The following is a 12,729-nucleotide window of genomic DNA, read 5'->3' on the forward strand; positions in this document are numbered from 1 at the left end:
CAACATTTGTTAGTTAGGTTAGAAGGAAAGAGTTAGGCCAACCAATAGGTTAGTTTCGAGAAGATTGGATATTAAAGTAAATCAAGTAATGTAGTCAAGTGTCTATTCTCCAATATAGTTTAGGTGCAAAGGACCTTCGATGTTGCGCACCTTTTCAAATTAAAAAAAATAAAAATATTTCTCTTTTATCTTATCTCCTCATTCCGATCCTCTAATCGCTACTCGAGCTCAACAAACACACATCAACCACTTACAGGACTGGATTATCAAATGGAGAATCAAAACTAACGTTAAGAATAAATGGTATTTACTCAAAGACGAAAAATCCTACCTCCCATTATCTTGAACCGAACTCCGAAGGTTAGGTTAGGTTAGGTTAGGTTACCTATACCAATTGTGGACAAAGTACGCTACCTTGGACTGTACCTAGACAAACGGTTGACATGGAATCTCCATACTAGACTGAAAAGACAAGAAACTAACCAACGCTACAAAATTTCTCACCAGACTACTTCACAAACGTTCGAAACTTAGCCTAACTAACAAGACTCTTATACCTTCTGTTACTGCGACCTATTTGGTCATACAGCATCGAAGTATGGGGAGGATCGACTAAACGTTCCAACTCACTACGCTTCCAGACATTACAGTCCAAATAATACTTCAGAAAATTTCTTAACGCTCCGTTCTATGTATCTAACCTTACACTATCCATAATGAGCTCAAAATCCCTTTTTCATTACAGAACTTGCTAACACTCGTTTTCTCAAATTTCATTCCACTCTACAGCAGCTCATCCTAACCCACTCATAGAACACCAATCTTCCTCCACATTACCAGGTAATCCTCTAAGGAGATTTGAAGAGAAGATGACCTCGAGATCTACCGTGAGTATAGCAAGAGCACGTTACTGGAGTGACACCACTGGGTGCCTTCTCCACTCGTGATTTTCACGTATATTTTTAATCAGGTACCACATTTGCTTGTTGCAACAACCGTTGCAGTGGTAAATTCCAATAAAAGATCTAAATATAAATAAAAATTGTTATAAATCATATCAAGAATTCAGAAAGAATTCTTGTATAAAAGAATGCTATATACAGGGTGTCCCAAGCTATATGGATAACGACTTTTTCTCGGAAACTAAGATAGCTAGAAAAAAACTAAAAAATACGTGTTCCCTTAGTTTTTTGTTAGGAATCCAAATTTACTTTGTAAATTTTTTTCGGTGCTTCCAGAAGCGAGATACAGGCACCAACTTCATTTTTTCAAATGGGGAGGTGGGGTTTTTATTTCAGAAATAGATTCCTCTATTTTTTTAAAGAAAAATTTACTTGAACGGTTTTTTTCTGTGAGCGATATTTTAGAAGTTATGAATGAAAACATGATTCTTATAAGAAATTTCAAAATGATAATATTATAACGGTTTTTTGATTGAATAAGAAGAAAAGTACTATTTTATTATAAATTTTACTCCTCATTAATATTACAGATCATGCTCGAACTGGCCTCCACCATTAGGGATGCATAGACATGCTCTTTCCTGCCAATTGTCCCTTACTGCCAAAGAAATAAATTCGGCTTTAACCGAGTTACAGGCATCTATTATTCTCTGCTTTATTTCATCTACAGATGCAATCCCGGCTTGATTCTGATACACCTAGATTTAGAAATGCTTCTAGGTAAGCAGAAATAAGAAAAGAAAGAAAAAAGTTATGAATAATCACCTTGTTTTTCAGGGATACCCAAAGGAAATAGTCCGGTGAGAGAGGTGGCTACTGAATCGCCCTCGTGATGGATATAACACCATCAGGCATGTAAAGAGATATCTCGATAGGCAATTTGATGGGCGTGTTATATCCATCACGGGGGGAATTCAGTGACACCTCGTTCTGAATTTGACACCTATGGACTATTTCCTTTGGGGATACCTGAAAAACAAGGTGATTATTCATAACTTTTTTTCTTTCTTTCCTTATTTCTGCTTACCTAGAAGCATTTCTAAATCTAGGTGTATCAGAATCATGCCGGAATTGCATCTGTAGATGAACTAAAGCAAAGAATAATAGATGCCTGTAACTTGGTTAAATTCGAATCTATTTCTTTGGCAGTAAGGGACAATTGGCAGGAAAGAGCATTTCTATGGTGGAGGCCAGTTCGAGCATGATCTGTAATATTAATGAGGAGTAAAATTTATAATAAAATAGTACTTTTCTTCTTATTCAATCAAAAAAACCGTTATAATATCATTTTGACATTTCTTATAAGAATCATGTTTTCATTCATAACTTCTAAAATATCGCTCACAGAAAAAAACCGTTCAAGTAAATTTTTCTTTAAAAAAATAGAGGAATCTATTTCTGAAATAAAAACCCCACCTCCCCATTTGAAAAAATGAAGTTGGTGCCTGTATCTCGCTTCTGGAAGCACCGAAAAAAATTTACAAAGTAAATTTGGATTCCTAACAAAAAACTAAGGGAACACGTATTTTTTAGTTTTTTTCTAGCTATCTTAGTTTCCGAGAAAAAGTCGTTATCCATATAGCTTGGGACACCCTGTATACGCCCTAAGACTAAGATAAATGATACATCATCCTTAAAACTGTGATCATTTTAATGATCGGATGTCGTATGAGTTTTCCGAGCAGTTTTTTTTTAAGATGAACCAAAATGGTGGTCAGAGGATTTGAGGCGTTCAGAGTTCATCTCAGATTTTATCAATACCATAATAAAAACGCAGAGAAATGATAATTGCCAGTACTGTTTAAACATTCAAAGGTTTCTGTAGCAAAATTAGGAAATAAAAGGGCCCAAATTTTGATTTTTTTTAAATTATTTATATTAGTGGCCATCTTAATAGTAGAACAATGTAATAACGTCTTTTTTTTCCCTTTGATTTCATTCAAGGCCCTTCTATTGGCTGTAGGAGAACTACCGATAGAACAGATACCCCACACTTGGCCGAATCTTAATGCTAAATAATTAAAAAAGAAATTGACAAAACAGAAGCAGAAATTTGCCCAGAATAATAAATCACCAAACTATAAAGTAAATAAAAAGAAATATGGTGGGAACAGTAAACTTTTCTTATTATAATTATGTGGACATTGGAAGAAAAATCAATCGCATATCTTTAAATATTTTAAAAGTATGTGTAGATTATAATTTACATGGGATAAAACTAGCTTTCGGCCAGTATAACTTCAGACGGAGTTACCTCTCCTTGACCGTCAGCCGAACGCAGCATGAATCGACTCAACAATGATCTTCTAAAAGGATATTTGAACTATTTCGCCACTTTTGCTTTCTATATTGAAGACAAGCGTTCAGCTAAATTATATAGCATTTATTTTACCATATACAATGTTCTCACTTTGGCATTAATTACAAATTCTTTCCTCAGCTTAATGCCGGATATAGATAAAATGGCCGTATTATTCCACCATTTCACCGTAGAGTTCGATATGACCGCACATGTAATTATCTGCTACTACTGTAGACCCAACATTCACAGATTAGTAGAAGGTAAATATTCGATCTTAAATATAAAGTATATTGAATTTTTATTTTTTTAAATTTTCTCTTATACACTGAAAAAATTTACGAAATCGACCAATTTTCGTGATTTAATATTCGTATTAATGGTTCTAGAATCGATAAAAGAGTGTTTTTGTACAAACTGGAAAAACAGTATGTCTGTCTATGTGGGATGAACGGGCCACCATAAAATAAAAACTGATAATCATACGAACTTAAAATTCGATATTTAGTATACTCGTATAGGTGCCACAATCGAACCCGACAAGTTTTTAGGGTTTATCCGAAAAAGAAAAAATCTGCTACGCAAACATACGAGTAGGTACGAGGGTCGTTTGAAAAGTCCGTGGAAAAATAAAAACTACTTAATTTTTGGGGTAAACCTTTTTTATTTTTCAACATAGCCTCCTTTTAGGCTTATACACTTCGTCCAACGCTGCTCTAGTTTGTTGATCCCTTCCGAATAATAGGATTTGTCCAAGTCTGAAAAATAGCCATTCGTTTCTGCAATCACCTCCTCGTTTGAATAAAATCTTTTTCCCGCCAGCCATTTCTTCATATTGGGGAACAAATAGTAGTCCGAGAGAGCCAAGTCTGGAGAATAGGGGGGATGTGAAACGAGTTGGAACCCTATTTCCATTAATTTTGCGACCACAACTGCTGAGGTGTGAGCTGGTGCGTTGTCGTGATGGAAAAGGACTTTTTTGTGGGCCAATCGTGGGCGTTTTTCTTGCAGCTCGGTTTTCAAACGGTCCAATAACGATGAATAATATGCACCTGTAATAGTTTTACCCTTTTCCAGATAGTCGATGAGGATTATTCCTTGCGAATCCCAAAAGACAGTCGCCATAATCTTTCCGGCCGAAGGAACAGTCTTCGCCTTTTTTGGCGCAGATTCCCCCTTGGTAACCCATTGTTTAGATTGTTCTTTGGTCTCAGGAGTGTAGTGATGTATCCATGTTTCATCCACAGTGACGAAACGACGCTTAAAGTCATGCGGATTCTTCTGGAACAGCTGCAAACCGTCCTTGCAACACTTCACACGATTTCGTTTTTGGTCAAGCGTGAGCAATCGCGGCACCCATCTTGCGGATAGCTTTGTCATGTCCAAATGTTGATGCAAAATATTGTGTACCCGTTAATTCGAGATGCCCACAGCACTAGCAATCTCACGCACCTTCACTCTTCTAACATCCATCACCATATCATGGATTTTATCAATGATTTCTGGAGTAGTAACCTCAACAGGGCCGTCCAGAACGTTCAGCGTCACTTGTGCCCATATGGCCACTCCGAAAATTTTGAAACCACTTATAAACTGTTCTAATCGAAGGTGCAGAGTCACCATAATGTTTATCAAGCTTCTCTTTAGTCTCCTGAGGCGTTTTGCCTTTCATAAAGTAGTGTTTAATCAACACACGAAATTCTTTTTCGTCCATTTTTTGAAAATCACTCGACTTCCTCGATTCAAACGAATGCCAAACACAAAGAAATAGACCGATCTGGCTGAAACTTGGTGTGTGTTCTTCCAAGAGATGCTACTAACTAAATATAACCTCGATACGCGCCAGTGGTGCTATCTCTCTGACTTTGCACGGACTTTTCAAACGACCCTCGTATATAAAAAATATGTGTAAATGAAATTCACAATTAAGCCAATTTTTGTTGTATATTTTTAAAATTTATTTAAATATTTATCCCTTGAATGTAACAGGTGTTACGTCTTAATATTAGAAGGGTAAGAAGGGATTAGTTAGCACAGTAGTTAGCGTACTGGATTCCTACATGGATATCTGGGGTTTTAATCAGTTAGATTTTCTCTTCATAGAAGCTCCGGTTGCTCCGATGGCCTAAGATGTTGACGCGTCTTAAATTTAAAAAAAAAAATGAGAATACAATGGGCTTTTAGAAAAAAGAACAACCAACCCCACACTTCCGGAAGTGCTTATAATCAAATATGCGGTAAAATGGTAAAACGCAACAAGTTTGGAATCTATAAAGAAAAATATTATGAGCTCATTTTGAGAAAAATTTAATGAAGAAAATTTTGTAACGTGCCATTTCCGGATTTACCGCTTTTGACCGCATAGTTATTGCAAAGTCCGGAGGTGGCCCCCAAACAAGTTATCAAAATTCACTAACTACATACTTTTTCAGACAGATAGACTGATGCAACAAAAGATGGCCAAATTTGTAGAAAAACTAAAATTTTTTTTAAAAAAACAGGATACCAGAAATTTAACGCAAATGCAGTACTTGACAGGAAGTTAATAATAAAATTATTTTTATATTTTCAGGACTAAACGTTACCCATGATTATCAAAGTCAATTAATTCAAAAATTTGTTACCCAAGTTGAAGTAGAGCGTAATGAAAAAGCTAACCAAATTTTAAAAGGAAGTTATATCGCATGCTTTTTCACATGCGTAACTTTTGTTCTTGCTGGCGTTTTTGACAGGTAACTGGAATTATCAATGTTTGCTGATTGATGTTTTGACATCAAATTAGTTATTTGTAATTAAGTTTTGACAAATTAATTATTTGTAATTAAGCAAAAAAAAAAAATGTAAGACACGTAATTCTAATAATGCACACTTGCATATAATGTAATATGCAATAATCCTCATTCTGAACCTCTTATCGCTATAAGGGCTCTTCGAATGCATAAAACCTCTTATAGATCTGGCTTAATAAATGGCGAATCAAAACCAACGTTACGAAATCAAAATTTATAGTATTTACTCTCAGACGGAAAATCCTACCTCCCGTCATCTTGAACCAAACTGCAATACCAACTGTGGACAAAGTACGCTACCTTGGACTGCACCTAGACAAACGGTTGACATGGAATCCCTGTACTAGACTGAAAAGACAAGAAACTAACCCAATGCTACAAACTTCTCGCCAGACTACTTGACAAACGATCTAAACTCAACCTACAAAACAATAGACTCTTATATCTGTTGTTACTGCGACCTATTTGGTCATACGGCATCGAAGTAAAGGGGATCGACTAAACGTTCCAATTCTTTACGCATTCAGACTTTAAAGACCAAAAATACTACTAAAACTACTTAACGTTCCATTCTATATTTCTAACCTCACCAACCCATAATGACCTCAAAATCCCTTTCATTAACGACCTTACTAAAACTCGTTTTCTTAAAATTTCATTCCTTTACAGCAGCTCATCCTAACCCTCTCATAGAACACCTATCTTCTTCCGCAATAACAAGGTAATCCTTTAAGGAGATTGAAGAGAAGATGGCCCCACGATCTACTTTCCTCATAAGAGCAGTATAGTGCATCTACAGGGTGTATACGAAGGAGTGGTCGAAACTTCGGGAGGTGATTCAGCAGCTCAAATGCAACAAAAAATATTCTCTTCACTTTGGCCCGATTCTCAATAGTGTCCTCTTTTAGCTTCTCCAAGACTCTTATAGCTTCTGTAACTGCGACCTATTTGGTCATACAGCATCGAAGTATGGAGGATCGACTAAACGTTCCAACTCTCTGCGCATCCAGGACTTTACAGTCAAAAATACTCCGTTCTAAATGTTTAACCTCATCATCCGTAATGATCTCAAAACCCCTTTCGTCAAAGATCTTACGAAGACTAGTTTTCTCAAATTCCATTCCTCTACAGCAGCTCATCCTTAAATCCTTTAACCAAACACCTTTCTTCTTCTGCAATACTAAGGTAATCTTCCAAACAGATTGAAATTGGTTGAAATCGATCTACTCTTACCGTGAGGTCAGAGTAATTAAATGATCACGATAATGAAACGACACCACTCGGTGCGTTCTGATATTGTGTAATCAAGTGACGTATCTATTTGTTGCAACAAGTTTTCCAGTTAGGTATAATATTTTTGAAAAATGTAATAAATTTTATATTTCAGATACATACTACATAAAACTAAATATTTCTTATTGGTCCCAATGGTTTTCCCTCTATCGTTGGATCAATGGACCGGTTACATCATATTACTGATTTGGCAATTTGTTGCCCTTGCTTTGGCAGTCGGCATGCTATTTTGCCTATTTGACTTTTTATATTTATTTTATATAAAAATTATAACTGAATTAAAAATTCTGGATTATGCACTGAGCACGATCAAAGAAAGGGCTGCAGAAATTAGGGAATCAAATGAAAAGAAATATAATAAAACATTAGATCACAAGATGGGCGACTATTATGAGGAATCTATAAAACACTGCGTCATCCACCATATTCAGATTATAAGGTCAGTCTTATTTATTTGGTAAAATTTATTTTATTTAGCTAAACTTATTGTAATTCAAATAATCAAATTTCAGAGTAAATTTGATACAATCTACCATTTTCTTTACATTAGATTTGCCACCCAAAATGCTCAACAAAGACGACTTATACAAAAATCAAAGACAGAATCTCACAAAGTAAAAAAAAAGAAGAGTCTAATTAATTATATAAATTTAAATTTGCGTTCACTTAACCCACTTCCGGGTATTGGACCAAAGTAATATTTGGAAATAAGAAGAAAACCACATTTCAGCGGGAAAGACAACACTATCATAACATAACGTTACCCAGATTTTGCAGCATCCAGAAATCCTTTTAATAGCAAATAGATTAGCAAGAAAAATATAGAAATAGAATTTTGACTCTGGGACAGCTTCTACACCAATTAAGTAATTATATAGTGGACACAGATAACTTAAAACCAAAATGCATCAATCACAGAATCAAATTCAATCAAGATAGAAGCAATAATGAATTTAGGACATATTTTATAACCTTCGTACACTTTCGTATCACATCAGGACCACTGAGAAAGGCACAAACACTGAACATTTATAGAATATTGTTCATCGTATTTGATGGCTGATTCATTAACAGATTAATGCCAATTTCAGGCATAATTTTTGTTTATTTATTTTATTGCCAAGCTTTCGACCTAGGAGCTTAGGCCATCTTCACGGCTGATATAGTTATTGATAATTATAATTACTTTTACACAGTTTTGTCTGCTGTTCTGATTGTTTAAATTATAATAATACTAACAGTATCTAAGTACTGTTAACAACAGAAGACAAAATAATCTTCGATGTTAACTGTAATTGTAATCGAGACAAGCCCTGAAGATATTTTAGTACGTATTTCGAAAGCTTGGCAAAAAAAAAAGATGAATTAATAATTATGACTATAATCGGGAATTGTCTTTCTTCCTTCAGGACTAAGGACTGTTATTCTAGACCTACACCAACGAAACAGATGTAAAAAAATATAGAGTCCCTAAGAAAAATGTGCGAATAACGTTACGGTTATATTTGCAATTTGAGTTTTGTATTAGACTTAGAGTTTGTCTTTAGAGATAACTTCAGATTTTTCGCTGATGGCTAAGCGATATAACGACCTAGGTACACTTGGATATATAGAACTTAGAAAAAATAATAAATAATACTAAAAAGTCAAATAAAAAATACAAATAAATAATTAAGTGAAAAGTTAAATGTTTTAAGTTTAATATTTCTTACAGTGGTACCTCGGTTCTCGACCACAATTCGTTTCGGAAGTGCAGTCGAGAACCAATTTGGTCGAGAACCGAAACAATTTATCCCATAAGAAATCATGTAAACTAGTTTATTTCGTTTATAAGTCCCAGAAATAAGCCGTTTTACTGGCCTAAGTTTTATATTTTATGTAAAAACATAAAATACATTTCATATTTGGTAATTATTTCTTTCTTGAGTTGAATAGTTCATCTCGCCGCTTCTCTCTTACCTGTAAACTTTACTATCACTGCTGGCTTTCTTTGGTCCCAAGGTCTAAGGGTTAAAGTAAGTGTAATGTAATGGTAAAACACTAAGCGTGATTCTTCCTCCGATCGCAGATTGACTCGTACTGATGCTGCGGGCGAGGCGCGTCGGGCCGAACGAACGCCATTCGGCTCATCTCGGGTGTTCGAGTTCCAAAAGTTTGTACAGATTTCAGGACAACATTTTCTCGAATTTTTTGGTCGAAGACCGATTAGTTCGAAAGTCAAATCGTTCGAAAACCGAGGTACCACTGTAATATTGATCTGTAGGATAATTATTTGTGTAAATTTATAATTGTACATAGTATATATGTTACAATATATATTTTTTTTTTTTTGTATTTCCTTTGTATAAATAAAGGCTTTATTATTATTTTATATTTGCAGTACCTTTAACGATATGAGGACCACCGAAAGTTGGATGTACTTCATTGGAAACGCCGTAATTCTAGGACTGTTGGTCTGTACAGGTGTTACTCTACTCACCGTGAGTTATTTAGCCTATTACTACCTAATCTAAGATTATACTATAATATTTCATAATGATTATAACAGTAATTTGTATTTACAGGATGATTTATTGCTGAAAATTAAATTTGTTCTAATAATGGGCATTACAATGGTTTACGTATTCTTTTTCTTCTGGATGGGACAGGATATGTCCGATGCGGTATTTGTATATAAATTTTGGAAGCCAAACCTTCTCTTCTGAAGCCTTCTCCAGTAAAAGTGAATCTTTTTACTTTCCAGAGTGAGGATATTCTATTGACATTACACAACGCCCACTGGATAGATATGCCAAAGAAATGTCGTACAGCTTTACTAATAATAATGGCCAGAACAATGAAGCCATTGATTATTTCTTCTGTTGATGGTGTCGATATAACTATGGAGAATTTCATGGCGGTAATGGTTAATTTTAATTTTGGGCAGAAGTTTTTTTATGATTATGCATTTTTAGAGTTAATTTATAATTGTCAAAAACTTGCGACGATCTCAATCGTATTTTTAAATATAAATCATATTTTTTACGATTTATTTTTTGTAATTGAATTGTTCTTTTCACATCGTTATAAGCGAGGAGCGCTTTCACTAGATAGCGGAAACGGAAACTAAAAAAAACTGAGCACTTGTTCAAAACTGCTTGAATTAAGATTTCTTTTATAACTTGCTGCAACGCCCTGAGCTTCAACTTAGCTTAAACTTCATCCCATTGGCTGTTTCACTATTGAAACTTATTTATTTACTTAGATTAAGGCGCGTCATCGTCTGAGGTTATTGGCGCCTGGAGCTTTTTCCTTTTCCTTTTTCCTCAGCGCACTGCCGACCTCTGGACAGTATTCGTACTTCTTATACTCTTGCAAAGATTGTCTTTTTGGTGAAGAATATTTTTGCCTTTCTCTCTATTAGAATGCTGAGCATTGCCGTGGCTCCAAGTGAAAGGCAACGCTTTTTCGAAAGGAATAGGGAATTCTTTGTTAGAACTCAGCTTCCTGAAGACCCTTTAGGATCACTGCATTGTAGTGGGACAAAGTAGAAGAACTATCCAGGAATATTTAAAGATCTTCAAAATGATTTGATCACTCCAGACTCCCTCAAACATTATATTGGTGATTGTCAAATTTCCCGCCTACTCTTACATTCTGGATGGAAATTCTATGATAATTATTGGTGGGAAATTGTGAACATAAGCGCCCTCTGATTCACTGAATAAGAACCACTGATTCTGATAGAACTGCGCTCAATTCGAAGACCAAACTTCTTGATTTTAAAGCACCGAAATTCTTCTCTTTATAACTTTGAATCTCCCAACTTCTCGCGTTATAAAGTGAAATATTGTCTATTTCTCAAAATCTATACCTCCGAAATCCTCCTTGTTATTGAGTTCTGAATCTAAATTCTCCCTACATCGCCTTGAGATGGAAACAAAAGAAAAACCTCTATTCCTTCAGATTGATGACCAACACAACTGATGGAAATGCATTTCCATCAGCAAAAACAGGAGGATTTTTTTGGCATTGGCTTCCGCCGTACAGCCAGCATCGTCTGGGTGCTTATCACTAGAATATCACTCACTCTCCATTCTTACTTATAAATACATTCGCTTCTAACATTCATCCCTCTACTACAGTGGTTCTTAACCAGTGTTCCGCGAATATAGTCCAAGTGTTCCGCGAAATGTAAATTTTAAATGTATTGAAAATTAGAAACTTAAGAAAGATACGAAAACAAAAAATCGTAAATATGTAATAATTTATCCTTTTTAATTTTAATTAATACATACATCTTTTTTGAAAATTATATTCAATTTTTTATTAATCATTAATTTTAAGTTCTTGCTAAATGCCGAATTTCAAATTATTTAATGTTAGTGTTCCGCGAGAAAAATATATACATAATTGTGTTCCGCGTCTTTGAAAAGGTTAAGGACCACTGCTCAACTATATACAACTATTTACCTAAACTAGTTACAACTAATGGATGGATCCAGTACTCTATATTCCTGCCATCCTTACAGCTTAACCAAAATTAAAATCACGTAATCCTTCTCTAATCATTTTCTTCCATTCATTCTAATCGGCTATAACTTTTAAATACATTCATATTTCTTTGCTAGCTCTGCTACAGATTTAAGTACATACGAGTATATGTTGGTAGAGAATATTATGTCTTCGTAGCGAAATGGTGCATCTAAATACCTGTATATGTCGTCAAACATTCGTTTACTTTCTACCACATAAAGTGGACATATCATTATTATATGTTTGAAATCCTCCTCCTCATTGCAATCTACGCAAAGAGGAGAGAGAGGACCTTTTTGTTGATCCTGTGAAGATACGATCCGCACACCGTGTGGTTCGCTCCTCTCAGCCTGCTTATTGTCGTAACAACCCATTTATTAGTGACAGTTCCCTAAAAACATGATTGTCTAGGTAACTGATCTGCCTATACTTTTATATGTAGATAAAATGTTTAAAGTCATTTGATGTAAATGATTATTTTGGCAAAATTTTCTATAAATGTTTTCTATTTGCTTTACATGTTTCAGCTGCTAAAGGCTGCATATTCATGCTTCAACTTGTTGATGCAAATGAAGGAATAACTATTATTATTAGTAAATACCATTTATAGTATATTATTGTAGTTAAATTTGGTTTAAAATTAAAATTAAAAAAATAAAGTGAATGTAATATGGATGTACTAAATTTCTGATCATGTTATTTATTTTAATTTTAATAAATCTATTCATTAGAATAATCATTTTTCATTACCCAATCAAATAATGTATTGGAGAATGTATGACAAAATAGCTTTTTCAGTGAAACCTAAAAACGATTCCTCCTTACAAGAAGTGGGAGAAAATAAAAGAACGTATGAATAATTTTAAGTAAA

At 34.6% G+C, this 12,729-nt stretch overlaps 2 protein-coding genes across 7 annotated transcripts in view; one reads left to right on the top strand and one right to left on the bottom strand.

The window, feature by feature from the left end:
• exp (expansion) overlaps positions 1-12,729 on the bottom strand; it is a 384,871-nt gene that overhangs the window by 210,511 nt on the left and 161,631 nt on the right. The gene's annotated exons all lie outside the window — the stretch shown is intronic.
• On the top strand, positions 3,075-12,531 carry LOC141458360 (uncharacterized). Its single transcript, XM_074136231.1, has 7 exons — positions 3,075-3,524; positions 5,834-5,993; positions 7,438-7,782; positions 9,724-9,823; positions 9,908-10,006; positions 10,087-10,242; positions 12,386-12,531. The coding sequence occupies exons 1-7, from the start codon at positions 3,245-3,247 to the stop codon at positions 12,437-12,439; spliced, it is 1,194 nt and encodes a 397-aa protein (XP_073992332.1). The 5' UTR covers positions 3,075-3,244; the 3' UTR covers positions 12,440-12,531.

Source organism: Rhodnius prolixus, unplaced genomic scaffold (assembly GCF_049639745.1).
Source record: "Rhodnius prolixus isolate KJV_2025 unplaced genomic scaffold, Rpr scaffold_5, whole genome shotgun sequence".
NCBI lineage: Eukaryota > Metazoa > Arthropoda > Insecta > Hemiptera > Reduviidae > Rhodnius > Rhodnius prolixus.

Excerpts from the sequence above, each read along its gene's own strand:
- LOC141458360 (XM_074136231.1), top strand. The coding sequence starts at position 3,245 with ATGAATCGACTCAACAATGATCTTCTAAAAGGATATTTGAACTATTTC. Across the intron at positions 5,994-7,437 it reads CTTGCTGGCGTTTTTGACAG|ATACATACTACATAAAACTA; the intron begins GTAACTGGAATT and ends TTTATATTTCAG. Across the intron at positions 9,824-9,907 it reads CAGGTGTTACTCTACTCACC|GATGATTTATTGCTGAAAAT; the intron begins GTGAGTTATTTA and ends TTGTATTTACAG.